General features: G+C 38.7%; 2 protein-coding genes across 2 annotated transcripts; one reads left to right on the plus strand and one right to left on the minus strand.

Annotated features, from left to right (window-relative positions):
* Positions 1 to 1,155: 1,155 nt before the first annotated feature.
* LOC107561964 (E3 SUMO-protein ligase ZNF451-like) lies at positions 1,156 to 14,288 on the plus strand. Its single transcript, XM_016246521.1, has 13 exons — positions 1,156 to 1,208; positions 1,494 to 1,596; positions 2,899 to 2,982; positions 3,703 to 3,816; positions 7,182 to 7,293; positions 7,384 to 7,534; positions 7,604 to 7,730; positions 10,155 to 10,314; positions 10,491 to 10,635; positions 11,715 to 13,165; positions 13,595 to 13,681; positions 13,860 to 13,937; positions 14,092 to 14,288. The coding sequence occupies exons 2-13, from the start codon at positions 1,528 to 1,530 to the stop codon at positions 14,286 to 14,288; spliced, it is 2,775 nt and encodes a 924-aa protein (XP_016102007.1). The 5' UTR covers positions 1,156 to 1,208; positions 1,494 to 1,527.
* A 5,539-nt stretch (positions 14,289 to 19,827) lies between these two features.
* LOC107561965 (ras-related protein Rab-23-like) lies at positions 19,828 to 25,717 on the minus strand. Its single transcript, XM_016246522.1, has 6 exons — positions 25,644 to 25,717; positions 24,713 to 24,798; positions 24,477 to 24,633; positions 21,428 to 21,510; positions 21,260 to 21,352; positions 19,828 to 20,135 (listed from the first exon to the last, which is right to left on the minus strand). Exons 1-6 carry the CDS (start codon positions 25,715 to 25,717, stop codon positions 19,996 to 19,998), a joined length of 633 nt encoding a protein of 210 aa, XP_016102008.1. The 3' UTR covers positions 19,828 to 19,995.
* Positions 25,718 to 26,556: the final 839 nt, after the last annotated feature.

The following is a 26,556-nucleotide window of genomic DNA, read 5'->3' on the forward strand; positions in this document are numbered from 1 at the left end:
TCAGAAATGCGCGCGCGTGCGCTTCTCCTCGCGTGATGTGGACTGTGACGACATACCTGTCAAACAATGACCATAATATCATCGCAGAACAAAAACTGTGAAACGCTACAAATTATTGCAGTTTTCCCTATCCTAAAATAATAACACTTGCCACCTCCGTCTATCTTTCATTGTTTATTAGTTTTCAAAACTTCTTGGTAGCATACAATATTTACACAAAAGTAGTCTTTTCTGAATTTTCTTATTTATCAGCCACGCATGCGCAATGCGCATTTTACGCAGTTGCTTAGGATACTATTTCTTACGGTGGCCGAGAAGTGCAAAACAAATCACAATTCTGAAAAAAAAAAAAAATTACAAACACAAATGCAAGTCTAAAAAACAAAATAACAATTCAGAAAACACAACAACAATTCAGAAAACATTATAACAAGTCAGAAAACACAATGACAAACTCGAAAACAAATTTACAAGTCAGAAAACACAACGACAATCAGACAAGCTGGAAAAGGTAGGTATAGTTTGAGACAGCGCCATTGGTTTGGGATTACTCACCGCTGACTGGACGAGACATCTGTCAATCAAAGCCCTTTCTACACCTACCCTAACCCTACCCGATAGTTTATTTTTCAACTTTTTGATTATTTCCTTAATTTTTATTGAAAATAAATGCCTTTACGATGTGATACGAGATTTGAAAAGGGAGAAGAAATAGGCCTAGGATAACTATAGAAATATATAGCCTATAAACAAACTAGGAATTATAAAGCGATTTACTGCTTGATATGCTTGTATAAAGGATACCGTTGCCAATAATATTTTACCGTAAACGTATATGATTAAAAGTTATAAGCTAAATCATATTTTTTTAGTTATGAAACAAGTAGACTATACAGTTTTTATGCGTAAGTTGTCTTGATAATCATAGATTATATTAACAATTATTAATAAATGTTTTTTAAATTAAAATTGCTTGCATAGCCTACAGTATGAGTCAAGCAATCATGTTTCCCCCCTTTTAAAAAAATCTAGATAATTGTAGTACTTTGTAGAAAGAAAGAAAAAGCACAGTCGTGTCAGTATTATTATTTAAATAACGGTAAAATAATAATAATAATAATAATAATAATAAATAACGACTTTTATTTTGACGAGCTGACTTCCTGTGATGCTAGATTTGATGATGGCTTCCTACGTGCTCAGGTTTGGTAATGGTTTGCTAACTTTTACTCGAATTAGCGTTAGATTGTGCGATTTTGTCTTGGCGGTGAATTGTTTGCAAGCGTTGTCATTACAGAGCAGCTTTCGAGACAGTTTGTTTGGTGTGACTTTCTCTCATTGTCCTGTCAGGATTGATTAGCTCCTTCTATCCACGTCTAATGACATACAATAACATGTAAATGCTGTTTATAATGTTAAAGCGTGTGCAGTTCGTTTTAAAATCGTTTGTGCATGCAGTACTTCATGTGATACTGCTGTGTTTTGGGTGTCAGTGGTGAATGTGATGCTCCACAGAGCACAGGTGTGATGTCTGCCTCTACAGTCGCTGAGGATGAGGAGGAGGATGAGGAGGAGGATGAGGTGGAGTTTGTGTCTGTAAGTGTGCCTAAAATATCACAGCCTTGATTTCTAGCGATGCAACGATTCACTCAACTCACCATTCGATTCCATTCACGATTTGTTTAAAGTTTTTTTTTTTTTTTTTTTTTTTTTTTTAATGAGTTTTAAGACAAATTATAAATAAATGTGTGCTTTTATTATTGCTTGGACAAAATGCTGCACTTAAAAGCGCCTGCTAAATGACTACATTTAAATATAATGTAAATAGAAAAAAAAAGAAGCCCCAAATCAAATAAATAAGTAACACAAATAAAATAAATCTCTTCATATTAACAAACTAAGGCTTTGTCTGTGCTCTTTCCTTTTAAAATTAGAGGTAAACACTGCATTTTAATCACGATCCAAACTAAGAGGCAGCATACATGCAACATGAGCAGTTTTTAATCTAAATTAGATTGTATAATTTCTAAATTTAAAGCAAAAACGGAACAAAAACAGGTTTGACTTCAGTTTATTCATAACAAATATCTGCATGAAACCGAAACAGCAGACGAGCTGAACGAGACGCAGATGCACTCTCTGCCAGCAGGTGGCGCTTAAAGCATTTCCTTGGTTTCCGCTGTAAACAAAGCAGCGCTGCACTTATGAACTTTAAAGGGGTCATATGATGCTTTTTTAAAGATCATTATTTTGTGTAACAGAATATGTTGACATGCTTTAATGTTCAAAAAACACATTATTTTTCAAATACTGTACATTATTGTAGGTCCTCTATGCCCCGCCTCTCTCAAACGCTTCGTTTTCAACAAAGCCCCGCCTTCCGACAAGCGCAGTCTGCTCTGATTGGCCAGCTGACCCAGTGCATTGTGATTGGCCGAACACCGCAAGCACTCGTAGGAAATGTAACGCCCCTTACCTTAGTCTTTGCAGCTTCAGGGATCTTATCTATGCACAATCAGCTTGTAACACTCCAAAGAGAAAGGAACACTTGAAATCGCATCATATGACCCCTTTAATATGCATTATACAGAGGCAAGAAGAAAATTAAAAATACCATCTAGACTTTTCTAAAGACAGTAAGTTCCCCTCAGACATGCTTTCATATAAACTCCTGCCCCTAAATGAATCACGTTTTGTTTAGCATCTCAACCGATTTGAATCGTCACATATTTGAATCGATTTTCAACCGGCTCACGGTTAATTGTTACATCCCTATTGATTTCTAATTTGAGTTATTAGGACAGTTGTCTGGATCTAGGTCTTCACACTTGGGAACTGGATTTGAGCCTGTGTAATCTAGCAGAACTGATTAATTCGCATTAAAACACTGTGTTTTAGGAGGGTCCTCTCAGACCGGTGTTGGAATGCATTGACCTGCTGAGTGACGGAGAGGATGAGGGTGGCATGTCTGCCGCACACACCGTGAGTTTCCTTAAACACTGTCTAGAGTATAAAAATTCAAAGTGTAGGTCGTTCTCTCTTCATTTACTCACCATCATCTTGTTCCGAACGTGCAGCCTTTGTTTTGTGAAACACAAAAGATGATGTTTGGCAGAATGTCCAAGCTGCTCTTTTCCATCATGATTCACACAACCAAACTCCAAAAATGTGCAGTATTCCAAGTTTTCAGAAGCCCGTGCGATAGCTTTATGTGAGGAACGGGTTAATATTTAAGTAACTCTTTTCTGGTTTGTATTGCAGTGATTTTTTTTACTTAAACTGTAGTGAACAAACAAAATCCTAAATGCATTGTAAGTCTCTGGATAAAAGCATCTACCAAATGCATGAATGCCATGTAAATGGTGGTCTTACATTTCCATTTGCATCACAATTGGTCACAATCCAATGGAAGGTCAAATGATATTTGGCATCAGTCATGTCAAACATGGCTCGTATAATAGCGAAGTATAATGTAACGTTTAGTGCATGGCTCATATAGACACCTTTTTATGATACTGTAGTCAAGCACTGTCCTGCTTCATTGTATGGAGAAAAAAAAGAAGCTTTGACAATCTTCAAATATATACTGAATTTTTGGGTGAACTATGCATTGTATATTATTTACATGTATAAGCTGCATCAGAATTTTTTGGGGGGGAATGTTCTTGTTTTGTCCTTGTTGTGCTTTAATGCAACGCTCAGATTGAGGAGCAGGTTGACCAGCAGAGGGCTCATGCTATGTCCACACTGGGCAGACTGGCACGGCAAGTAGCCGTGGAAAAACTGGAGAGGCTTGAAAAGTGCAAAGCTTTTAAGGTTTGACATTTCTCAGTCCTTATAGACTTGGGGAAAAAATTGCATAGTTGCATATACCATCACTCAAGATTAAAGGAACCATTCACCCAAAAATGAAAATTCACTAAAAATGTGTTTCTTCTTGGGAGCAGGTTTGTAGAAATGTAGCATTGCATCACTGTCTCAGCAATGGATGCTCTGCAGTGAATGGGTGCCGTCAGAATGAGAGTCCAAACATCTGATAAAAGCACCATAATCCACACCACTCCAGTCCATCAGTTAACATCTGGAGAAGACGAAAGCTGCATGTTTGTAAGAAACAAATCCAGCATTCAGGTGTTTTAATTTTAATCTGTTGCTTCTGGCCAAAATCCATCCAATATCCATAATAACACTTCCTTCAGTGAAAAAGACCATCCCCTGTTGTCCTCTCGCATCAAAATCCACAACACCAACTGTTTTGGCTTGTAAACGGTGATTTCTCTCCTGATTCAGACCAGAACACCTTTTCACCGGAGGAAGCATTATGATGGACTCATAGTTTAGCCGGAAGCAACAGTTTAAACCAGGGGTCATCAGACTTGATCCTGGAGGGCCGGTGTCCTGCAGAGTTTAGCTCCAACTTGCCTCAACACACCTGACTGGAAGTTTCAAGTATACCTAGTAAGACCTTGATTATCTGCTTCAGGAGTGTTTGATTAGGGTTGGAGCTAAACTCTGCCGGACACCGGCCCTCCAGGACCGAACTTGGTGACCCCTGGTTTAAAGGATTAGTTCACTTGCAGAATAAACATTTCCTGATGATATACTCACCCCCATGTCATCCAAAATGTTCATGTCTATCTTTCTTCAGTCGCAAAGAAATGAAGGTTTTTGAGGAGAACATGACAGGATTGTTCTCCATATAGTGGACTCCAATGGCGGCCAGCGAATAGAAGGTCCAAATTGCAGTTTCAATGCAGCTTCAAAGGGCCAGCCGAGGAATAAGGGTCTTATCTAGCCAAATGATCAGCAAATTGTTTTATTCTGGAAGTCAACTAGTCCTTTAAAGTTAAAAACGTCTTAATGATGGATTGGTTTCATCTTTTGGCTTCTCCAGATGTTAACTGATGGACTGGAGTGGCCAAACTCCAAAAATGTGCAGTATTCCAAGTTTTCAGAAGCCCGTGCGATAGCTTTATGTGAGGAACGGGTTAATATTTAAGTAACTCTTTTCTGGTTTGTATTGCAGTGATTTTTTTTACTTAAACTGTAGTGAACAAACAAAATCCTAAATGCATTGTAAGTCTCTGGATAAAAGCATCTACCAAATGCATGAATGCCATGTAAATGGTGGTCTTACATTTCCATTTGCATCACAATTGGTCACAATCCAATGGAAGGTCAAATGATATTTGGCATCAGTCATGTCAAACATGGCTCGTATAATAGCGAAGTATAATGTAACGTTTAGTGCATGGCTCATATAGACACCTTTTTATGATACTGTAGTCAAGCACTGTCCTGCTTCATTGTATGGAGAAAAAAAAGAAGCTTTGACAATCTTCAAATATATACTGAATTTTTGGGTGAACTATGCATTGTATATTATTTACATGTATAAGCTGCATCAGAATTTTTTGGGGGGGAATGTTCTTGTTTTGTCCTTGTTGTGCTTTAATGCAACGCTCAGATTGAGGAGCAGGTTGACCAGCAGAGGGCTCATGCTATGTCCACACTGGGCAGACTGGCACGGCAAGTAGCCGTGGAAAAACTGGAGAGGCTTGAAAAGTGCAAAGCTTTTAAGGTTTGACATTTCTCAGTCCTTATAGACTTGGGGAAAAAATTGCATAGTTGCATATACCATCACTCAAGATTAAAGGAACCATTCACCCAAAAATGAAAATTCACTAAAAATGTGTTTCTTCTTGGGAGCAGGTTTGTAGAAATGTAGCATTGCATCACTGTCTCAGCAATGGATGCTCTGCAGTGAATGGGTGCCGTCAGAATGAGAGTCCAAACATCTGATAAAAGCACCATAATCCACACCACTCCAGTCCATCAGTTAACATCTGGAGAAGACGAAAGCTGCATGTTTGTAAGAAACAAATCCAGCATTCAGGTGTTTTAATTTTAATCTGTTGCTTCTGGCCAAAATCCATCCAATATCCATAATAACACTTCCTTCTCGCATCAAAATCCACAACACCAACTGTTTTGGCTTGTAAACGGTGATTTCTCTCCTGATTCAGACCAGAACACCTTTTCACCGGAGGAAGCATTATGATGGACTCATAGTTTAGCCGGAAGCAACAGTTTAAAGCAGGGGTCATCAGACTTGATCCTGGAGGGCCGGTGTCCTGCAGAGTTTAGCTCCAACTTGCCTCAACACACCTGACTGGAAGTTTCAAGTATACCTAGTAAGACCTTGATTATCTGCTTCAGGAGTGTTTGATTAGGGTTGGAGCTAAACTCTGCCGGACACCGGCCCTCCAGGACCCAGTTTGGACAGCCCTGCACTATGCTACTCTCTTTAAGTGCACATCAGTTTAAAGCAGGGGTCATCAGACTTGATCCTGGAGGGCCGGTGTCCTGCAGAGTTTAGCTCCAACTTGCCTCAACACACCTGCCTGGAAGTTTCAAGTATACCTAGTAAGACCTTGATTATCTGCTTCAGGAGTGTTTGATTAGGGTTGGAGCTAAACTCTGCCGGACACCGGCCCTCCAGGACCGAACTTGGTGACCCCTGGTTTAAAGGATTAGTTCACTTGCAGAATAAACATTTCCTGATGATATACTCACCCCCATGTCATCCAAAATGTTCATGTCTATCTTTCTTCAGTCGCAAAGAAATGAAGGTTTTTGAGGAGAACATGACAGGATTGTTCTCCATATAGTGGACTCCAATGGCGGCCAGCGAATAGAAGGTCCAAATTGCAGTTTCAATGCAGCTTCAAAGGGCCAGCCGAGGAATAAGGGTCTTATCTAGCCAAATGATCAGCAAATTGTTTTATTCTGGAAGTCAACTAGTCCTTTAAAGTTAAAAACGTCTTAATGATGGATTGGTTTCATCTTTTGGCTTCTCCAGATGTTAACTGATGGACTGGAGTGGGTTGTGATGTTTTTATCAGCTGTTTGGACTCTCATTCTGACGGCACCCATTCACTGCAGAGCATCCATTGCTGAGACACTGATGCGATGCTACATTTGTACAAATCTGTTCCCGTTAAGAAACACATTAACATCTTGGATGTAAATGTTCAGCAAATTTTCCTTTTTGGGTGAACTATTCTAAACGGCAAAGCTTCTTGGTAACAATCTGTATTGTATAAAGTGCTATAGAAATGACGGTGACTTGCAGTGCATGTTTAGGATAAATGACATAGATTTTGTGATTTGTTTTATAGGAGAAAATAATTTCACAGCAAGCACATGGGCAGCACGAGCTGTCGGTCAGCCATAGTAATAGTGGCAGTAGCGATGCTAAGCGATGTGTGGATATTTGGCTAAAAATGCCAGGTCTGTAATATTGTTGTAACTTTAATATTTCCACTAATAGTGTATGTGTATATGGGTGGTGCTTCTGCTCACTTTCTCTGGATTGCTCAGGGTTACAGCCCGGCACCGTGAACTCGGCCAGCTCACCGTGTAGACACAGATCGGCTCCCGTTGCAGCACAATGTTCTCCTCGAACCTGCCCGGTCATCAACTGCGGCAGAGTCTATGACAATGTTCCTTTGCTCGAGGGTCATCTTAAAAGGTACTTGGTACAAGTTCACAAATTGCTCAGAATTTTTCTGTTTGACCAAATGTAACTTTTTATTGTCAGGTTTGATCATTCACCCTGTGATCCCACAATTACGCTGAGAGGCAGCCCCGCTGCTTTCTATGCCTGTGTGGCCTGTGGCCGCTACTTTCACTCCAAACGGGCATGGAACGACCATGTGGGATCTAAGGTTTTCATTTATCTATATTTTCATCTTTATGATTGTTGATGTTATAAAGGGGTCATATAGTATTTTTCCCCCCTGCAATTTCAAAGTAAACATGTTAATATATTTTTTAATAAAATGTTTAATCGAGTTCTTTTTTGAAAAAACATGAATACATTTATTCAATGATGATGATGGTTTATTTTGTTCGGTGTGATTTCTGAAACCTGACATTCTTTATGGATAATTTATTCATAAGTCAAACCCAGACGTGATGTTTAGCAAAACCCATTTGCATTGCATGTGTGATTTAATGTAGGCCTACTTATCATTGAAGCTCTACAAGTTAAATATCACCCTTGAGTGACGAGAGTATTATTCATAGAAATGTTAATGTTGAGGACGAATGTGCATTTGTTTACATGTGTTTTGATGCAGTTTGAGAAGTACAGAGCTGTGTTTTGTGTGAGTGAGATGAGTAAAGTGCAGTGTTGCAGTAGTACACCTGTTTTTCCGCCCTCTCTGACCCTGACTATTAAATGGGCCAGTTGTTGTCTGAATGCATTGCCACACAAATTGTTAAAGGAATAGTTCACCCAGAAATGAAAATTTGATGAAAATGTACTCACCCTTAGGTCATCAAAAATAGATGAGTTAGTTTCTTCATCAAAAAAAATTGAGAAATTTAGCATTATATCACTTGCTTACCAAAGAGTCCCATATCCATAATAATGCTTTCTTCTGTGAAAAAATGAAGAGAAAGAAATATAGGAGAGAAATATGCACAGATCAAGCACCATTAACAAGCAAAAACAGCTCTAAAATGTAGTTGCAAGCAGAAGCAAAGGGGGACAAGCACAACAGAGGTCAAATGTAGTGATGTGACGTTCGACACAGAGGCGTCGAAGCTTGTATCAAAAAACAAAACATCTCACAGTGAAGCACTGTTCCAGAGCTTGATTCATTTTGCCAAAACCACGTGATCTGTGACGTCCGAAGCTTCGTTTTCGCACACAACCATTTGACTGCTTCGTATTCTGATTAAAATAACGCGAACCCCTTGCGCAGTTTCAAGTGTCCCTCACGTCTTTGGAAAGAATAAATCATAATACGAATAAATATTTGCATGTGTAGTTTTCTGCATGATCCTTTTGCATTAATTCCTGGTTCACAGACACTTTAACTGTAATTAAGTAGACTAAACACCTTGATTAGCTGGTTCAGGTGTTCAGGGTTGAAGCTGAACTCTGCAGTATGGTAGCTCTCCAAGAGGAGGGCTGGAGAACCCTGTTAAAGACATCTGTTGATACAGTATTTTACTACTAAAATCAAAATGGTCAACGGCCAAAAAGGCAGGCATAGGAAAATTAGGTATCATTCAATTTGGTATGCCGATTTGATTTTGGCTAAACTGGTCAGAATTTATATGCAGAAATGTCATTTTTTTTATATCTTTGACCTGTTGGAGGCACTGTGCCGAAACTACTCATGTGCCCTCAGGTCGTGCTTATTATAACACACACCAAGTTTGGTCAGAATCTGCTAAAGCATTGCGGAAATATAGCCTCATGTCCATTTTTGCACAAACTTGGTATCAAATTTGTTAACATGCGTTACGAGAACAGTTTGGTCTATCGGAAATCGCTTGCTAACTTTTTGCCAACATTGTCTGAAAATGATCTGAGCCAATTTTGGTGAAAATCGGACAAACCATCTGGCCGAGTTCGGAAAAAGTAGATTTTTCGCAAAATTCAAAATTGCGAAAAACTTGTCCCATAGAAATGTACATTTTGGTGTGCATTCGACTCTGCATGAGCCAAGGGATCAGAGGGCAAAAGTAATTTTACTTCTAAACCTTCAGGTTCAAAAATGTTATTGGCGAAAATATGAGTGCAAATTTGACCTGTCGGTGGCGCTAAAGAGTTTGGGGTGGACGCTCCAAATTCATAACCTTCCGACAAAGGGTTCTTTGGGCTGCTATAGACTTCCAGAGCAGAAGAAACCTAACAGATATAATAGGTGCCTGGCCCCTAACAAATGTGTGGCTGGATTTTGGTGCGAGACAACAACAGGAGATGGACTTTTTCCCTGGACAAAGTGTTATTACGGATTATAGACTGATCTTTTGATAATGAAGTTAAAGCACTTTAACAAGGTTTCGTTTCTTGAAAACACAGCTTTTTACTTCACAAGACATTAATTGATTGACTGGAGTGATGCATTACTAAATTTCTCCAAATCTGCTGTCTTGGATGGCCTGAGGATGAGTTACGTTTCATTTTTGGGTGAGCTATTCCTTTAAGACCAGAACTAAGATAAAACACTTTATCTTAAAAGATCTTTAGTACAATATGACCACTTTAAGTGTTTACTTCATTGTCTTGTGTTATGGAAATGATGTGGCATGTAAGCCATGCCTTTGTCTCTTGTGCTTGATGTCGTCTGTAGGTGTCTTTCCCTGAAACTGATGGTCACAGCCGTTCCCAGAGCTATCAGCTGATTGTATGCTTTGCATGTCCTGCCTGTTACCTCCTCTTCAACATCAAGGACGAATGCCTTGAGCACATGTCTGCAAAAAAACACTTCACTCAGTCCATCACTCTCTGGGGTGTGTGGTCTTCTACAATCAAATCCAAATTGCACATTCATCAGACTGTTTCCAGCTGTTTTGTGGTATTGTTAGGACTGGCTGATACATATTAAAAATGTTCATCATGTGTCTCTGTGAACAATTCCTGTTTGTTTCCTTCTCTTTAACATTTAATGTCATGTCTTGACTTTCAGAGAAAAAACCAAGCACACCCATACCAGTCCCTCGTTACACAAAGAACCGGTTAATCGCTCTCTGTAAAGACGTTACCTTCACTGTCAAATGCACAGCCTGCGCTAAGGTGCTCACCTCGCATATGGAGGCAAGAGCACACTTCAAGTAAGTCTATATTGGTGTTTCTCAGATTTAAGTTGTACTTTTCTCAGTCCATCTGACATGATGCATGTGTATGCGTGTTAAAGGTGCACTCATTTTTATGGCTCAAGCACCAATGGTGCGAGGACCCTTTTGGAGCTGCCCTGTTTATTTTAAGATCCGAAAAGTATTAAGCAAATGGATAAACCCAGGAGACTGTTAACCCAGGGTTTGCAATGTTTACAATTTAGTCTGCAGTGTAGTCCCCTATGTTATATTGTATGTAGTTGCTGTTAAAAAAAAGGAGCAAAGACAAAATATTTGGAAAATTAAGGGGTTTGTTTCCAGGATTAATGAAACATATACCAATTTGTAACCATGGTTATTGCATGAGTTTTTCTTGTATAACAAATAAAGAACAACCCTAGCTTAACAGATTAGAAGTGGAAATCATGTGATGTTGAGGTCATGTGATGTCAACATGGCAGCCACCATGTGTGGGTGACCCACTTTCTTTAAAGCCCAAAATATACTTCGAATTTTACACGAGGGTCTGCATACAGTGCAAGTGACACAAAATCCATGGTCATAATGGTACGTGTACGGGCCGTTTTTGTAACCTGCATATTTTGTAAGTGTAGGTCACGCATGCACACTATGCACAAACTGGAACAAAGTAACAATAAAAATGAAAGATTTTAAAACTGGTGAAACGTGTGTCCTTTTTTCATACATAATAAATTATTTGCGCCTCGGAGCATGCAGAAGAAACAGTAAACTGTCATGCCATCTTGCATTTGGAGGTGGATGATGTTTGGGAACGCCATCTTAATATGCAAATTATAAAAACATTTTTGATGACACTTTCACAAAGGTAACTCAGAATTTTTAAAACAATGTTTGAGATGGTGTGCAATGAGATCATTTCACTGGTTCGTCCAGTTATCCAATCATGTTTTTGTTTGTTTGCATCAAAGAACATTTTCGGGAAATGTATTTCTGCCGTGATTTATACACGTTTTCTCATCACGTGGTTGGATACATGGGGTCCATTTTTTTATCGTGCACTAACTATTTTGTTCTTTTTTTTCTCTGTTTCCCAGTGTGCACTGCAATTATGGCTGCGCTATTGTCAGTGCCGATCAAAGCGTGGCTGACATCATGAGGACGATGGCGGTCATGGGTCATTGCTCCTCATGCCCCAAACATTTTTTTAGCTTGAGTCAGATGGAGGAGCACAAAGAGCTCCTGAAACATGAGGTGAAGAGTGTGCGCAGCATGGACAGGGCCCTTCTGTACTACAGCAACTACTGTGAAATCCAACTGGCTCAGAACGCCACGGCATGTGGGAGCGATTCAGACGGGCCTTCAGCTAAACGAAAAAGACTGGCCAGCATAGATTCCCAAGCTGAACCAAGAAAATGGTCACAGCTCGCCTGGTTCTGTGAGTGCGGCCTACGCTTCACAGAGGAGGATCAAGCAAGAAAACACCTCCAAGCCGCCAATCAGATCTTTCACAAATGTGCAGTCTGTGGCAAGATAATGGGCGAGTCGTCTATAGCGCGCTTGCACATGAGCCGCTTCCATGGTGGTGCTCATTTGACCAACTTCCTCTTCCACTGCAGACAGTGCAAGGTGGAAATGCAGAGGATGGAAGACATCATGGCCCATGTTGGCGTAAGCCACAGAGGGCACAGCTACTACCAGGAAAGAGAAGACACGGCAGACGACTGCGTCTCGTCTAGTATGTCCCCCAAACCGTCCACCAGCACCGAACCCGAAATGGTTTCCTCTTGCATCCCGCTTCCCAAAGCAGAGTCTTGGCTTTGTCGGATGTGTGAAGACCTCTTCGACTCTGAGGCGGCGGTGCGGAAACACTGCGGCGATTTGAGCAGCCACAGTTTCCAGAGGTTCGCCTGTGGCCACTGTCCGCAGAAGTTTTTCAAGGACTCCACCCTGCGGCGCCATTGTGCCAATGAGCACGCCGGCGACATAGTCCTGCGCTACTTCTGCGGGCTGTGCGATAGCATGCTGTACGACACCGAGGCAGAGTTTCTGGAGCACTACAACAGTCTGCACAGCCAAGATTACTACTGCTTGGAAGCGGCTCCGAATAATTCCCAAGCATCCACGGAAAACACCGTTGAGAGTCCGATAGCGAGTACAAGCCCTGGGCAACTTTGTCATTGCATGGGCTCTGAGAAATCCAGGGAGGAAAGGAAAACTGTGTTCACAAAGTGCATGAAACAGTTGGCCACCGAAAATAAATGCAGTTATTGCTGTTGCCAGTGCGACAAAAACACGGCCACCTACGCCGAGATGAAGACGCACATCCTCCTGACACACAAGAGCCAGGGCAATGAGAAGAGTTTCGATGTTCTGTGCACTGTTTGCTCACAGAGCCACAAAGATATACCCAGTTTCCATTCACATTACCACAAGCATCACTGCCGGTCAAAACCTTGCACTTCTTCCAGACCCAGCGGCGCAGACGAAAAACCAGCCGCCTCCGCCAGCATAATAAATGCAGAGGAGATCTTCCCTCAGAGTAATGGTGAGGTTTGCATTTAGTGTCTGGGTGGATATAAAGTTATTGGCTTGTTTTCCCCCTTAATGATGGCTCCAGCTGAATTATAGATCAATTATCCCTTCAGATTCCAGCAATAAACTAACATGTACACTACCAGTCTGGACAAAATCATGTGTCTCATTATTTTAATGAGTTTTATCATTCCCATACTTCCTTCTATGGTATTTCATAGCTTCCATGACTTTCCTTGGCCTGTGTGTCATAAATATCATATATATATATATATATATATACATACATGTGTGTTTATGATATTTATGACACACAGGCCAAGGAAAGTCATGGAAGCTATGAAATACCATAGAAGGAAGTATGGGAATGATAAAACTATGTATACATACACGCGCACACACACACACACACACAAAAATTTAATTACTTTTTTTTTTCCAGTGGCGAAGTTTCAAGATGTAAAGAATGCCATTACCTCAAGGATTCTTGAGGTTAAAAAAGAGGTGACCGTTTCACAAGATGGTGATGGTAGGTTTTCCACTGTGTTTTATTTTGTCTAGAAGTGGTATTTTAGTAATATTTCAATTTAGATTTGCAAGGTTATGTTTCAATTTACGATTGTGATGGTTCAAATAAATATTAGCAAATCAACTAAGTACGTGGAAAGGTAACATTGAAGTGCCTGCCTATTTATATTTCTCCTTAGATAAATTTGATCAGGACATACAACTGGCTTTGACATTGAGTGCAGAGGAGGCCAGGAAATCAAAAGAGCTGGATATTGGTAATACGTTTATAATTCTTGACATATTTATGTAATATTGCTACAAAGATCTTATATTTCTGAACAGTGTAGAGGCTGTATTGTATGTTTATAGTATGTCAGAGCTCATTGAGAGTATGCCATTCATGCATTAATCCGATGATTATTTTGCCAGCTTTACATGCATGGAGTATCATTGTAGGTATGTTTCATTTTATGGAGCTTAGGCTGTGTGTGATATTTATTGTAATAGATGGGATTTTAGGCAGGGTTCTTGAGCACATGTATGGTGCAGTGTTTTGGCTTTTTTATGTTTTGGGTGTAACCGCACAGATGTTGAATGTTGTCACTGCATCACAATTTTTTGAGTAATCACTGGCTGAATGCCACACATTATGTGTATATATATATATATATATATATATATACACACAGTGTCGGGGAAAGTTACTTTTAAAAGTAATGCATTACAATATTGCGTTACTCCATAAAAAAGTAACTAATTACGTTACTTGGTTACTTTTTATGGAAAGTAATGCGTTACGTTACTTTTGCGCTACTTTTTAAATCTGGACAGGGCTTGCTTGTTTGTTTTTAAAATAAAAAAGTTCTATTTTTGGCAAATATAAAAGCCTTTTCACACCAAAAGTTAAACGATTCAGTGATTTTTTTGAGTCCTCACACAAAGTTGGCTTCGTGGGTAACGCTGGGTTGCTGCATACATATTTAATTTGATATTAAATGAATTATTACATTTAGTAATATAGTACTATCGCTTTTAAAATATCTCGCATCACTATAAAATGATTAAGGATTCGGCTACTACGTGTAAATGTGTGCAGTTTGATACAGCACTGGCTATCTTTTGTGCCAGATAAATGTCTTTATGCTTGAAAATGTTTATAGCTCACCGTGTCGTCGCCCACTTTACAGCCCAGTTCGGAGATTTGTGAATCGACTCGACCGAGTCATTCAAAGAGTGAACGAGTCATTGTCGGCTATAGTGCTCGGGTGGTCTGCTCCGATATATCCTATACAGTTGACAGGCATCTAATAAACATCTATTTGACATTTGCTAAAAAACACTAAAAAATGCGTCTTGCAGATGTAATGCAGACGTCAAATAGATGTCTCAGAGATGTGCGTGTGCTATCAGGGACACAACTGATAAATGTGACCCTGGACCACAAAACCAGTCTTAAGTGTCAATTTTTCAAAATTGAGATTTATGCATCATCAAATAAATAAGCTTTCCATTGATGTATGGTTTGTTAGGATCGGACAATATTTGGTCGAGATACAACTATTTGAAAATCTGGAATCTGAGGGTGCAAAAAAATCTAAATATTGAGAAAATCATCTTTAAAGTTGTCCGCAGACGTCTGATAAAAGATAGCACACGTACGTCTGCAAGATGTCTGTTAAAGATCTCTTGATCTGGAAAGCATCTGCTGTGTACAGACGTCAGTTTTACACACATTCTAAATAAAATAAACATCTTAAAAGGCATCTAATAAACATCTATTTGACATTTGCTAAAAAACACTAAAAAATGCGTCTTGCAGATGTAATGCAGACGTCAAATAGATGTCTCGGAGATGTGCGTGTGCTATCAGGGACACAACTGATAAATGTGACCCTGGACCACAAAACCAGTCTTAAGTGTCAATTTTTCAAAATTGAGATTTATGCATCATCAAATAAATAAGCTTTCCATTGATGTATGGTTTGTTAGGATCGGACAATATTTGGTCGAGATACAACTATTTGAAAATCTGGAATCTGAGGGTGCAAAAAAATCTAAATATTGAGAAAATCATCTTTAAAGTTGTCCGAATGAAGTTCTTAGCAATGCATATTACTAATCAAAAATGTACGTTTTGATATATTTACGGTAGGAAATTTACTAAATATCTTCATGGAGCATGATCTTTACTTAATATCCTAATGATTTTTGGCATAAAAGAAAAATCTTTAATTTTGACCCATACAATGTATTTTTGGCTATTGCCACAAATATACCCCAGCGACTCAACACTGCTTTTGTGCTCCAGGGTCTCACATAGATTTGCAGGTTTTATTACCAATGGTGGCATCTTGGTCTTATGCATATTTTTGTTTTTACTTCTGTGCTTTTCAAAAATAATGATCACAAACCACTGACATTCTTTCTTGTGTTTTTGAATTATTAACGAATATGAAACGATGCAAAATCACTGTAATTCTGTTGGGATCTACTAGCATTCCCGCTGGAAGCCCCATGAATATGATTTTCCTGGCTTGTGATTGTTTATTTTTAGAGCAGCCACACATGGTTTTCTCGCTTGCTCTGTACATTCTAATGAGAGCGTCAGGCTCTCGGCTTTGATTTTTGGCATAAAAGAAAAATCTTTAATTTTGACCCATACAATGTATTTTTGGCTATTGCTGCAAATATCCCCCAGCGATTCAACACTGCTTTTGTGCTCCAGGGTCTTCAACACTGCTTTTGTGCTCCAGGGTCACACATAGATTTGCAGGTTTTATTACCAATGGTGGCATCTTGGTCTTATGCATATTTTAGTTTTTACTTCTGTGCTTTTCAAAAATAATGATCACAAACCACTGACATTCTTTCTTGTGTTTTTGAATTATTAACGAATATGAAACGATGCAAAATCACTGTAATTCTGTTGGGATCTACTAGCATTCCCGCTGGAAGCCCCATGAATATGATTTTCCTGGCTTGTGATTGTTTATTTTTAGAGCAGCCACACGATAACCAAGCAATAACATGATCAGGAATTATATCAGATTAATAAAGTGCCTTTAGTTCATTGTAGTGTCAAATGAGAAAACCAACATTCATCACATCGAGCCAGTTAACATAAACTGTAAACATGAAGGCCGTTGTGATGGCGAAGTACCGTGATTCCACATTCAAACACAAATGTGAGGCATGCGATGCATGAATAAATACAATCCATCAAGAGTTAAGCCACATGAAGCAAGTGAACAGATTATTATTACCTGCTCAAACTCATCAGACATCAGATCAAAACTGCAGGGAAGTTTGAACAATTCTGTAACATCCTCCGATTGATTCAGATATAAAACTCAGAGGGGATGTTAGGTTTATTATAGACCCGAATTGAGTAAAACATTTAGCACATCAGTTTTCAGTAACATCAAACAGGATCAGCTGTGACTCTTGTGCGTTTCTAATGGCTTTAGTGGTTAAGGCTCTGGGACTTTGGGAGAAACATACATTTTAGTTTCCTTGGTGGATTCCTGTACATATATAAAGCCCAATACTGTGCTGAAGGTCAAGTTAATAATATCAGTGCAATTTAGTCCAAGATTAAACAGGAGATGGGTGATGTATCATTGGTAATCTTGGTCATCTCTAACCGTTACTCAAAACATATCTGGAAAACTTTAAAGTGAGTTTTATATACTGATTGTACTGTAAATCCATGGGATTTTAAATGTGTATTTACTTTCCAATCGATTCCAGTAATTCACATATAACAGACATCATGTAGATGCAGAACTTCAAGCCGAGTGTTTCATTTTTCATGAATGCAAAAATATGTACACCCCATAATTGGTGCACATGTAAATGTGTAGCAGTGAGAAGGGCTGGGCGATATACTGAATATTCACAGTACATTTATGATGATTTCAGGTTAGTTTGACTTCGGCCTCAGCTGTCCTACAGAACAGCTAATTAGATATGTTCACAATCTATCATCAGAGAACGAGAGGGTTATGAAAGAGATGTTTCAATAGCATCAGATTTAAACTTCAGGTGCTATAACAGTATTAGAGCTGGTAAGATTGACAAAATTGACAACAACAAAAAAAAACCAAGCAATATTTTGAAGATTGGTTTTAATGATTTATTTTAAAATGGCAATAAATACATTCAAAGCCCCTGCACATTTAAAGTTAAAATGTTTAGTAAAAATAGGTGGGGAATGCGTAAACAAGTATTAATGTTTATTGCCGGTGTGTATGAATGAAAATTATTACATATAGTTCATTTAGTGAACAGTGTGAAAAACATGCCTTGATTTTTACTGTATTTTAATTTTAACATTTTGATGCACAATTTGCTACAACAGCGTATTGGTTATGATGACTGTTTTATGCCATTTCAATGGCATCTTCATAACGGCTTAATTATATCAAGTAACGTCTAGAAGCAATATCGCCCAGCCCTAGCAGTAAGTGTGCGCCGTTTTACACTAATATCTGGCGGCGTTGCCAGTTGTCAGCGACCAAATAAAAATATAAAAAAAATTAACTTTTCTTTATCCCAAAACCAATACCTTTCTATATAAACCCATCTCTTGCATTTGGTATAGTGTTAGAACATGACAGAGCTTCAGAAGAGGATGCTGATTGATGCATATCAATGATAAAAATGATAAAAAATCTGACTCGCTCAACCATTTACTACATTTCTTACAAGTTTGTAGAGTTTAGAAACATTTTGGCACGGTGTTAAATGTTATGAATTTAAGTAAGTCATTACTTTACTACATTTTTCATACAAAAATACCTATAAGAACATACGGATTGAAACTTGTGACGACGTTCATATAAGAAACAACTTTTAAGGGAAGATTGTGATAGCGAATGATGCACCTCCATCAACACAAACATACTGCACTAACGATGAACAGTCCAAATGCACAAATGGTGTGTTAGAAATCGTATTTTTTTCCCCCGCTGTAAGTACTCTCATTAGAGAAAATTACCCTGCTGTGTACCACATGGAATAACTCACCAAATATTTGACTGTGAGAAAATATATTCGCTTTTCATTCAAATTTTGAGCCACAATCATTGTTAAAATGTGAGGAAGGGCAGTGTCCAAAAGATTTAGGCCTACTCATCAGAGCAGTCTGCAGCTACCGAAGGGGTTTTTTGTTTTCTTGGTCCTCTGCTTGTTTGGGCGCAGGTTTATGACCTCACGGCCGTTCAGATCGCCGGCAGTCTGGTTGGGATGACTGCTGCCGGAAGTGTTGAAAACGCCTGAAGAGTGTAAGAAATGTCACGAGAATCTAAAAACGTTTAATGCTAAAGCTGAATTGAAATAAACAGTGTAGCAGTGTTGTAATAAAAATAAATATAATATGCGTCTGTGATGTCACCAGTAACAATCAAATAGCATCAATGCTGAGAAAAGGAGAAAAATCCATAACGGCGCCTTGTCTGGAAACTTTCACTCAGATACCGAAAGCACTTTTTCTTTATTGCTTGTAAATGTGGTTCGTTATATTTGCTTGAAGCTGCATTTAGTTGGTTATAATTCTTAACATGCAACTGTTTCGACTGTTTTATGCCATTTCAATGGCATCTTCATAACGGCTTAATTATATCAAGTAACGTCTAGAAGCAATATCGCCCAGCCCTAGCAGTAAGAGTGTGCCGTTTTACACTAATATCTGGCGGCGTTGCCAGTTGTCAGCGACCAAATAAAAATATAAAAAAAATTAACTTTTCTTTATCCCAAAACCAATACCTTTCTATATAAACCCATCTCTTGCATTTGGTATAGTGTTAGAACATGACAGAGCTTCAGAAGAGGATGCTGATTGATGCATATCAATGATAAAAATGATAAAAAATCTGACTCGCTCAACCATTTACTACATTTCTTACAAGTTTGTAGAGTTTAGAAACATTTTGGCACGGTGTTAAATGTTATGAATTTAAGTAAGTCATTACTTTACTACATTTTTCATACAAAAATACCTATAAGAACATACGGATTGAAACTTGTGACGACGTTCATATAAGAAACAACTTTTAAGGGAAGATTGTGATAGCGAATGATGCACCTCCATCAACACAAACATACTGCACTAACGATGAACAGTCCAAATGCACAAATGGTGTGTTAGAAATCGTATTTTTTTTCCCCGCTGTAAGTACTCTCATTAGAGAAAATTACCCTGCTGTGTACCACATGGAATAACTCACCAAATATTTGACTGAGAAAATATATTCGCTTTTCATTCAAATTTTGAGCCACAATCATTGTTAAAATGTGAGGAAGGGCAGTGTCCAAAAGATTTAGGCCTACTCATCAGAGCAGTCTGCAGCTACCGAAGGGGTTTTTTGTTTTCTTGGTCCTCTGCTTGTTTGGGCGCAGGTTTATGACCTCACGGCCGTTCAGATCGCCGGCAGTCTGGTTGGGATGACTGCTGCCGGAAGTGTTGAAAACGCCTGAAGAGTGTAAGAAATGTCACGAGAATCTAAAAACGTTTAATGCTAAAGCTGAATTGAAATAAACAGTGTAGCAGTGTTGTAATAAAAATAAATATAATATGCGTCTGTGATGTCACCAGTAACAATCAAATAGCATCAATGCTGAGAAAAGGAGAAAAATCCATAACGGCGCCTTGTCTGGAAACTTTCACTCAGATACCGAAAGCACTTTTTCTTTATTGCTTGTAAATGTGCTTCCTTATATTTGCTTGAAGCTACATTTAGTTGGTTATAATTCTTAACATACAACTGTTTCGACTTACTTATTATTTGTAATTACTTTAAAAAGTAGCCCACTTATGGTAATTTAATAAAAATGAACAAATACATTTGTTAAAGTTGCCCCTATTATGGATTTTTGAAAATTACCTTCCATGCAGTGTGTAACACAGCTCTAAGAGAATGAAAACATCCTGCAAAGTTTTAAACCTAAAAAAAGTGCACCGTGTATAAAGTTGTCTCTCAAAAGAAAGAGTCGACTCTGAATCATTGAAAACGAATCCCAAGTGGTTTCATGTTGAAACATTAGCATATTGCCCGCCCACTTGTTGGACTTTTAGCGTTGTTCTAATGAAAATGCATATTCTTTCTTTGCCACTAGGTGCCGCTTTTGGAGCGGTAAAAATGAAAAATTTATTAAAAAAAATACACAAGGCAGCACTGCGCTCACAAACGCTGCTTTATCAGGCATTACAGGCCAGATGAAATGAAAATGAGACCAATCGGACCAATCACCGCAGATTAGCGTCACGCAAAGGAGGGGTTTGGAAAAATGAATCATTAAACGAATCGTCTGGGAGTCGTTGAGCAAGTAAGGTAAAAAATAAATGCTTATTATAAGACAATTAAAGTGTTTTTTGATCTTGCATGCATGTGAACCTGTTGTTGGGGACTCCCAAAACCAAAATATGAACATTTCATAACCCATAATAGGGGCACTTTAAAGTCGGTAAACTAAATAATTAATAAAAAAATTTAGATCAAGATTGTGATTCCAAGAATGGAAATCAGATCGGATCATGCGATGTCTAAAAATTCCTATCCCTAAATAAAAGTATTCATTTCTTTTGAAAAAATCTTACCTATTTTATTGCTGGATGTGTGAACAACCTCGGTCTCCTCTGCCGACTGCTGCTTGAGTCGTTGCAGATATTTGTCAGCTAGATACTTAAAAACTACAACATAACAAAAAAGGAGTTATTTTACAGTTGAGCACAAATCAGTTTCATGACCTGCTTTATCACACACACCTTCATTGACGTTGAGATCTTCTTTCACTGACGTCCGATAGAATCTTAACTTCAGCTTCTTAGCGAGACCTTCAGCCTCCTCACTGAAGCAACGACACAGAAGGATTTGCATTAAAGGATAAGTCCACCTCCAGAATAAAAATTTCCTGAAAGATTACTCACCCCCATGTCATCCAAGATGATCATGTCTTTCTTTCTTCAGTCGCAAAGAAATTACGTTTTTTGAGGAAAACATTCCATATAGTGGACTCCAATGGTGGCCAACGATTTCAAGGTCAAACATGCAGCTTCAGTGAAGCTTCAAAGAGCTCTACACGATCCTAGCCGAGGAATAAGGGTCTTATCTAGCGAAACGAACGGTCATTTTCTTAAAAAAATATATATTTATACCAGGGATGGGTGATATGGGCTTAAAGATATATCATGATAATTTCTGGTATTTATTGCGATAATGATATCAATGGCGAAAATTCAGGGAATCCTGTTTCTTTAGAGAAAAGGGTGTTGTTAGCATTACCAAAATCCCTTTCAAGGATATCTACATTCTTTTGCATTACTGAGTACACAAGTATCAACTGTTTAATTCATACTGGAAGCCGGAGGGCGCAGAAACTCGACATATGCATTGCAGAAGTAAAGGAAATATAAGACAATAAACATACGACTGCACAAAATATATAGTTTATCTGCGTTCTTCATGCAATCTTGGGTATTTTTTATAAGGAAAGTATATTTATAATTAGGGATGCACGATATTATCGGACCAATATCGGAATCGGAAAATAATGGCTTTAAATGTAAATATCGGTATCGGCCCGATATGAAAAATTATGCCGATATGTCTTGCCGATAAGAGGAATACATTAACTTACATGTGCTCAGGGTGTGCTAGCGATTAGATCACGTCAGCATTGTGGCTCATTCTTGAAGCAAAGTTTTGCCTGAATGATGATTAGATTCACTGTTTTGGATGCTGCATTAAAACAGAATGCACGTACAGAATAATGCGTTTGGTGTGTGATATAGTCAACAATAATAACACATGCAGCAGCGGCAGCCTCCCCCGGGTCCTAAAGCCCATTCGGTAAGGAGTTTTAATTCCGTAGGGGGCGCTGTTGGCCTACTTCTAATAAAATGAAAGCAAAATACACAAATAATATTTAAACTGTTTCTGATTAAATAAAGCAGTAATTGATGCCATAAAATCGTGAGTATATTTGATTTAAAGGTCAGAAGCTATAGCTTACATGAAAAAAAAAATCACAATCACAAACATGACACTTAAATTAAATAGTTTTATATATACTGATTTATTCATTAATGTGTAATATGCTATATTTTTTAAACAAAAAAACGGCCAAAATTAGTTGAAAATTATTGGCATATCGGATATCGGCAAAAATCCAATATTGTGCATCCCTACTGTAATATGAAACCACGTCTGGTCACAAAAATAAGTTATTTCAAACACTCAACGAAGTTAATTTGGAAAAAAAGCATGTCAATAAATGGTATCTTTGTTGGACAACAGGTTTGTGAATACACATGCAAAACTGTATCGCACACATGCTACTGTAGTACATTTATTCTGACCGATTTTTTGTCGCACTTTACAGCCCTAACCAAACCAGTTGCAGATTGTATAAGGAGCTCATCCTTTAGCGATAAACTCCTCCTTAATTTCGTGTCCGCCTTCCGCGATGTCGCTCCGTCCACACAGAATTATGCCAACAACTAGACTTTATCGTTATTATCGGGGGAAAACTAATTCTTATCGGGGAGAATTTTTACCAGTACATCAAAAAAGATAAGATATCGCCCATCCCTAATTTATAAACTTTTTAACCACAAATGCTCAGCTAGCATTAGCTCAGCGATGTGCTTGCGTGTCTTTATTAAGTGATGTTGGAAAGGTCATGTGTGACGCAGGTGGAAGTACCAGTGTTTACAAAGCGAACATGCAAAGAAAGTCAAATGCCCTTTACAAAAAAATTTAAAACAACAATGTTGGACGATTTTAAAGTTGGAGGAGAAAATGAGATGGAGTTTTTAAACGAAGTACAAAGACGAAGAACTAACCGTGCGTGACCTTTCCAACGGTTGTGTCTAGAAGGGATACAGCAAAAACCGGAAGCTAACTATAAATTAAATTTTCTGCCTATTAGATTGTGTTTTATTAACGTCTACACTTACCCCAACCCTAAAGCTACCCCTAACAATAATGCAAAAACAGTAATTATTGTTGTACAGTGTGAGAAAAATTACGCTATGATGTGCGCATGTACAGTAGTTTTTGCTGTATGCCATCTTGCCTTAACCCTTTCCAACAGGGTTACGTAATGTGTGACGACGCACATGTGCATCGCAGAGCTAGAGCAGTGTTGCCAAGTCTGCGGTTTTCCCGCAGAATTAGGCTACTTTATCAGTGTTACCGCGGGTTGTTTTTCATGTCTGCGGGTTAAAGTGACCCCGATAACGTGATATTTAGCCCCTGGAGTGCAAATTTTACCAGGGGAACCCTGCCAAAAACATGCATTTTACCCCCCAGAACACGATTTTTTAACGGGGAGCCCCCCTCGAAATGCGATTGGGCTAGTTTTGAGTAGCAATTAGACGGGTTTTGTTGCAAAAACCTGGCAACCCTGAGCTAGAGCAAGCAGAGCATTTAAAAAGTGTATAAATATGAAATTTTTCCAGAAAATGACCTATCGTTTCGCTAGATAAGACACTTATTTCTCGGCTGGGATCGTGTAGAGCCCTTTAAAGCTGCATGTTTGACCCTGAAATTGAATAATTGGTAATATTAATATTAATAATAATTGGTAATTGGCCACCATTGAAGTCCACTATATGGAGAAAAATCCTGGAATGTGTTCCTCAAAAAACTATTTATTTTCGACTGAAGAAAGAAAGACATGAACATCTTGGATGACATGGGGGTGAGTACATTATCAGGAAATGTTTATTCTGGAAGTGGACTTATCCTTTAACCACATCAATCTCTACAGTCGCTGATGATACTGTGCATTAACGATTCTTTTTGTCTTACTTTTTGATAACCGTGTCGTCCAGCAGATCGATTTTGTTCTGCACCAGGACGGTGGGGATGTCCCCGACCTCCATCTCCACTTTCTCCCTCCAGCTGCTGATGGCCTCAAAGGACTCTCTGTCGGTGGTGGAGAAGACCAGCACACAGGCCTGAGCGCCTGCAGGACCAAACACGCATCACAAACCCGCTCAAGCTCCCAGCCAAACACACGTCCACAGCGTTTCTAACAGTCTCACCTCTGTAATAGGCCTTGGTGATGGCATCAAACTCCTCCTGTCCCGCCGTGTCCCACAACATCAGCCTGACGTCCTCGCCATTAACTCTGAAACGCATGTAAACAAATGTAAAACTGATATGTGACCTGAAGCACAAAACCAGTCATAAGGGTAGATTTTTCGAAATTGAGATTTATACATAACAAAGCTGAATAAATGAGCTTTCCATTGATGTCTGGTTTGTTAGTATAGGACAATATTTGGCCAAGAAAATCTGGAATCTGAGGGTGCAAAAAATCTAAATATTGAGAAAATCACTTTTAAAGATGTCCAAATGAAGTCCTTAGCAATGCATATTACTAATCAAAAATTAAGTTGTAAAATATTTATGGTAGGAAATGTACAAAATATATTCATGGAACATGATCTTTACTTAATATCCTAATGATTTTTGGCATAATTTTGACCCATACAATGTATTGTTGGCTATTGCTACAAATATGCCAGTGCTAATTGTACTACTTTTGTGCTACGGGGTCACATATATGCATTGGCGTAATATCTAATAGACTGTTGAAATGTATTAAAACACATAAATTACGTGAAATAATTGGGTGAATCTCAAATTTAAAAAAAAAATGCTAAAACCATTTTTAACATCTGTTGGGCCGCCTGACAGGTCACGCAGGCTTACAGCAATTCACATCTGCTTTCATTCTCAGTTTGACTAAGCATTGAAACAGATGAAGCCACTGACAGCTCATTTGTTCCTCTTTTCGCTTTAAGAGCACAAACAGTAAACCGCACAGATTTTCTCTGGCATTTACTGCCAATGCATGGGGGTGAGTACATTATCAGGAAATGTTTATTCTGGAAGTGGACTTATCCTTTAACCACATCAATCTCTACAGTCGCTGATGATACTGTGCATTAACGATTCTTTTTGTCTTACTTTTTGATAACCGTGTCGTCCAGCAGATCGATTTTGTTCTGCACCAGGACGGTGGGGATGTCCCCGACCTCCATCTCCACTTTCTCCCTCCAGCTGCTGATGGCCTCAAAGGACTCTCTGTCGGTGGTGGAGAAGACCAGCACACAGGCCTGAGCGCCTGCAGGACCAAACACGCATCACAAACCCGCTCAAGCTCCCAGCCAAACACACGTCCACAGCGTTTCTAACAGTCTCACCTCTGTAATAGGCCTTGGTGATGGCATCAAACTCCTCCTGTCCCGCCGTGTCCCACAACATCAGCCTGACGTCCTCGCCATTAACTCTGAAACGCATGTAAACAAATGTAAAACTGATATGTGACCTGAAGCACAAAACCAGTCATAAGGGTAGATTTTTCGAAATTGAGATTTATACATAACAAAGCTGAATAAATGAGCTTTCCATTGATGTCTGGTTTGTTAGTATAGGACAATATTTGGCCAAGAAAATCTGGAATCTGAGGGTGCAAAAAATCTAAATATTGAGAAAATCACTTTTAAAGATGTCCAAATGAAGTCCTTAGCAATGCATATTACTAATCAAAAATTAAGTTGTAAAATATTTATGGTAGGAAATGTACAAAATATATTCATGGAACATGATCTTTACTTAATATCCTAATGATTTTTGGCATAATTTTGACCCATACAATGTATTGTTGGCTATTGCTACAAATATGCCAGTGCTAATTGTACTACTTTTGTGCTACGGGGTCACATATATGCATTGGCGTAATATCTAATAGACTGTTGAAATGTATTAAAACACATAAATTACGTGAAATAATTGGGTGAATCTCAAATTTAAAAAAAAAATGCTAAAACCATTTTTAACATCTGTTGGGCCGCCTGACAGGTCACGCAGGCTTACAGCA

The sequence above is a fragment of the Sinocyclocheilus grahami genome, unplaced genomic scaffold (assembly GCF_001515645.1).
Source record: "Sinocyclocheilus grahami isolate Dianchi unplaced genomic scaffold, SAMN03320097.WGS_v1.1 scaffold801.1, whole genome shotgun sequence".
Taxonomy (NCBI): Eukaryota; Metazoa; Chordata; class Actinopteri; order Cypriniformes; family Cyprinidae; genus Sinocyclocheilus; species Sinocyclocheilus grahami.

Excerpts from the sequence above, each read along its gene's own strand:
- LOC107561965 (XM_016246522.1), bottom strand. The coding sequence starts at position 25,717 with ATGGAGGTCGGGGACATCCCCACCGTCCTGGTGCAGAACAAAATCGAT. Across the intron at positions 24,799-25,643 it reads GACGACACGGTTATCAAAAA|AGTTAATGGCGAGGACGTCA; the intron begins GTAAGACAAAAA and ends CATGCGTTTCAG. Across the intron at positions 20,136-21,259 it reads CACATCCAGCAATAAAATAG|GCGTTTTCAACACTTCCGGC; the intron begins GTAAGATTTTTT and ends TACACTCTTCAG.
- LOC107561964 (XM_016246521.1), top strand. The coding sequence starts at position 1,528 with ATGTCTGCCTCTACAGTCGCTGAGGATGAGGAGGAGGATGAGGAGGAG. Across the intron at positions 2,983-3,702 it reads GCATGTCTGCCGCACACACC|ATTGAGGAGCAGGTTGACCA; the intron begins GTGAGTTTCCTT and ends TGCAACGCTCAG. Across the intron at positions 13,938-14,091 it reads ATCAAAAGAGCTGGATATTG|CTTTACATGCATGGAGTATC; the intron begins GTAATACGTTTA and ends TTATTTTGCCAG.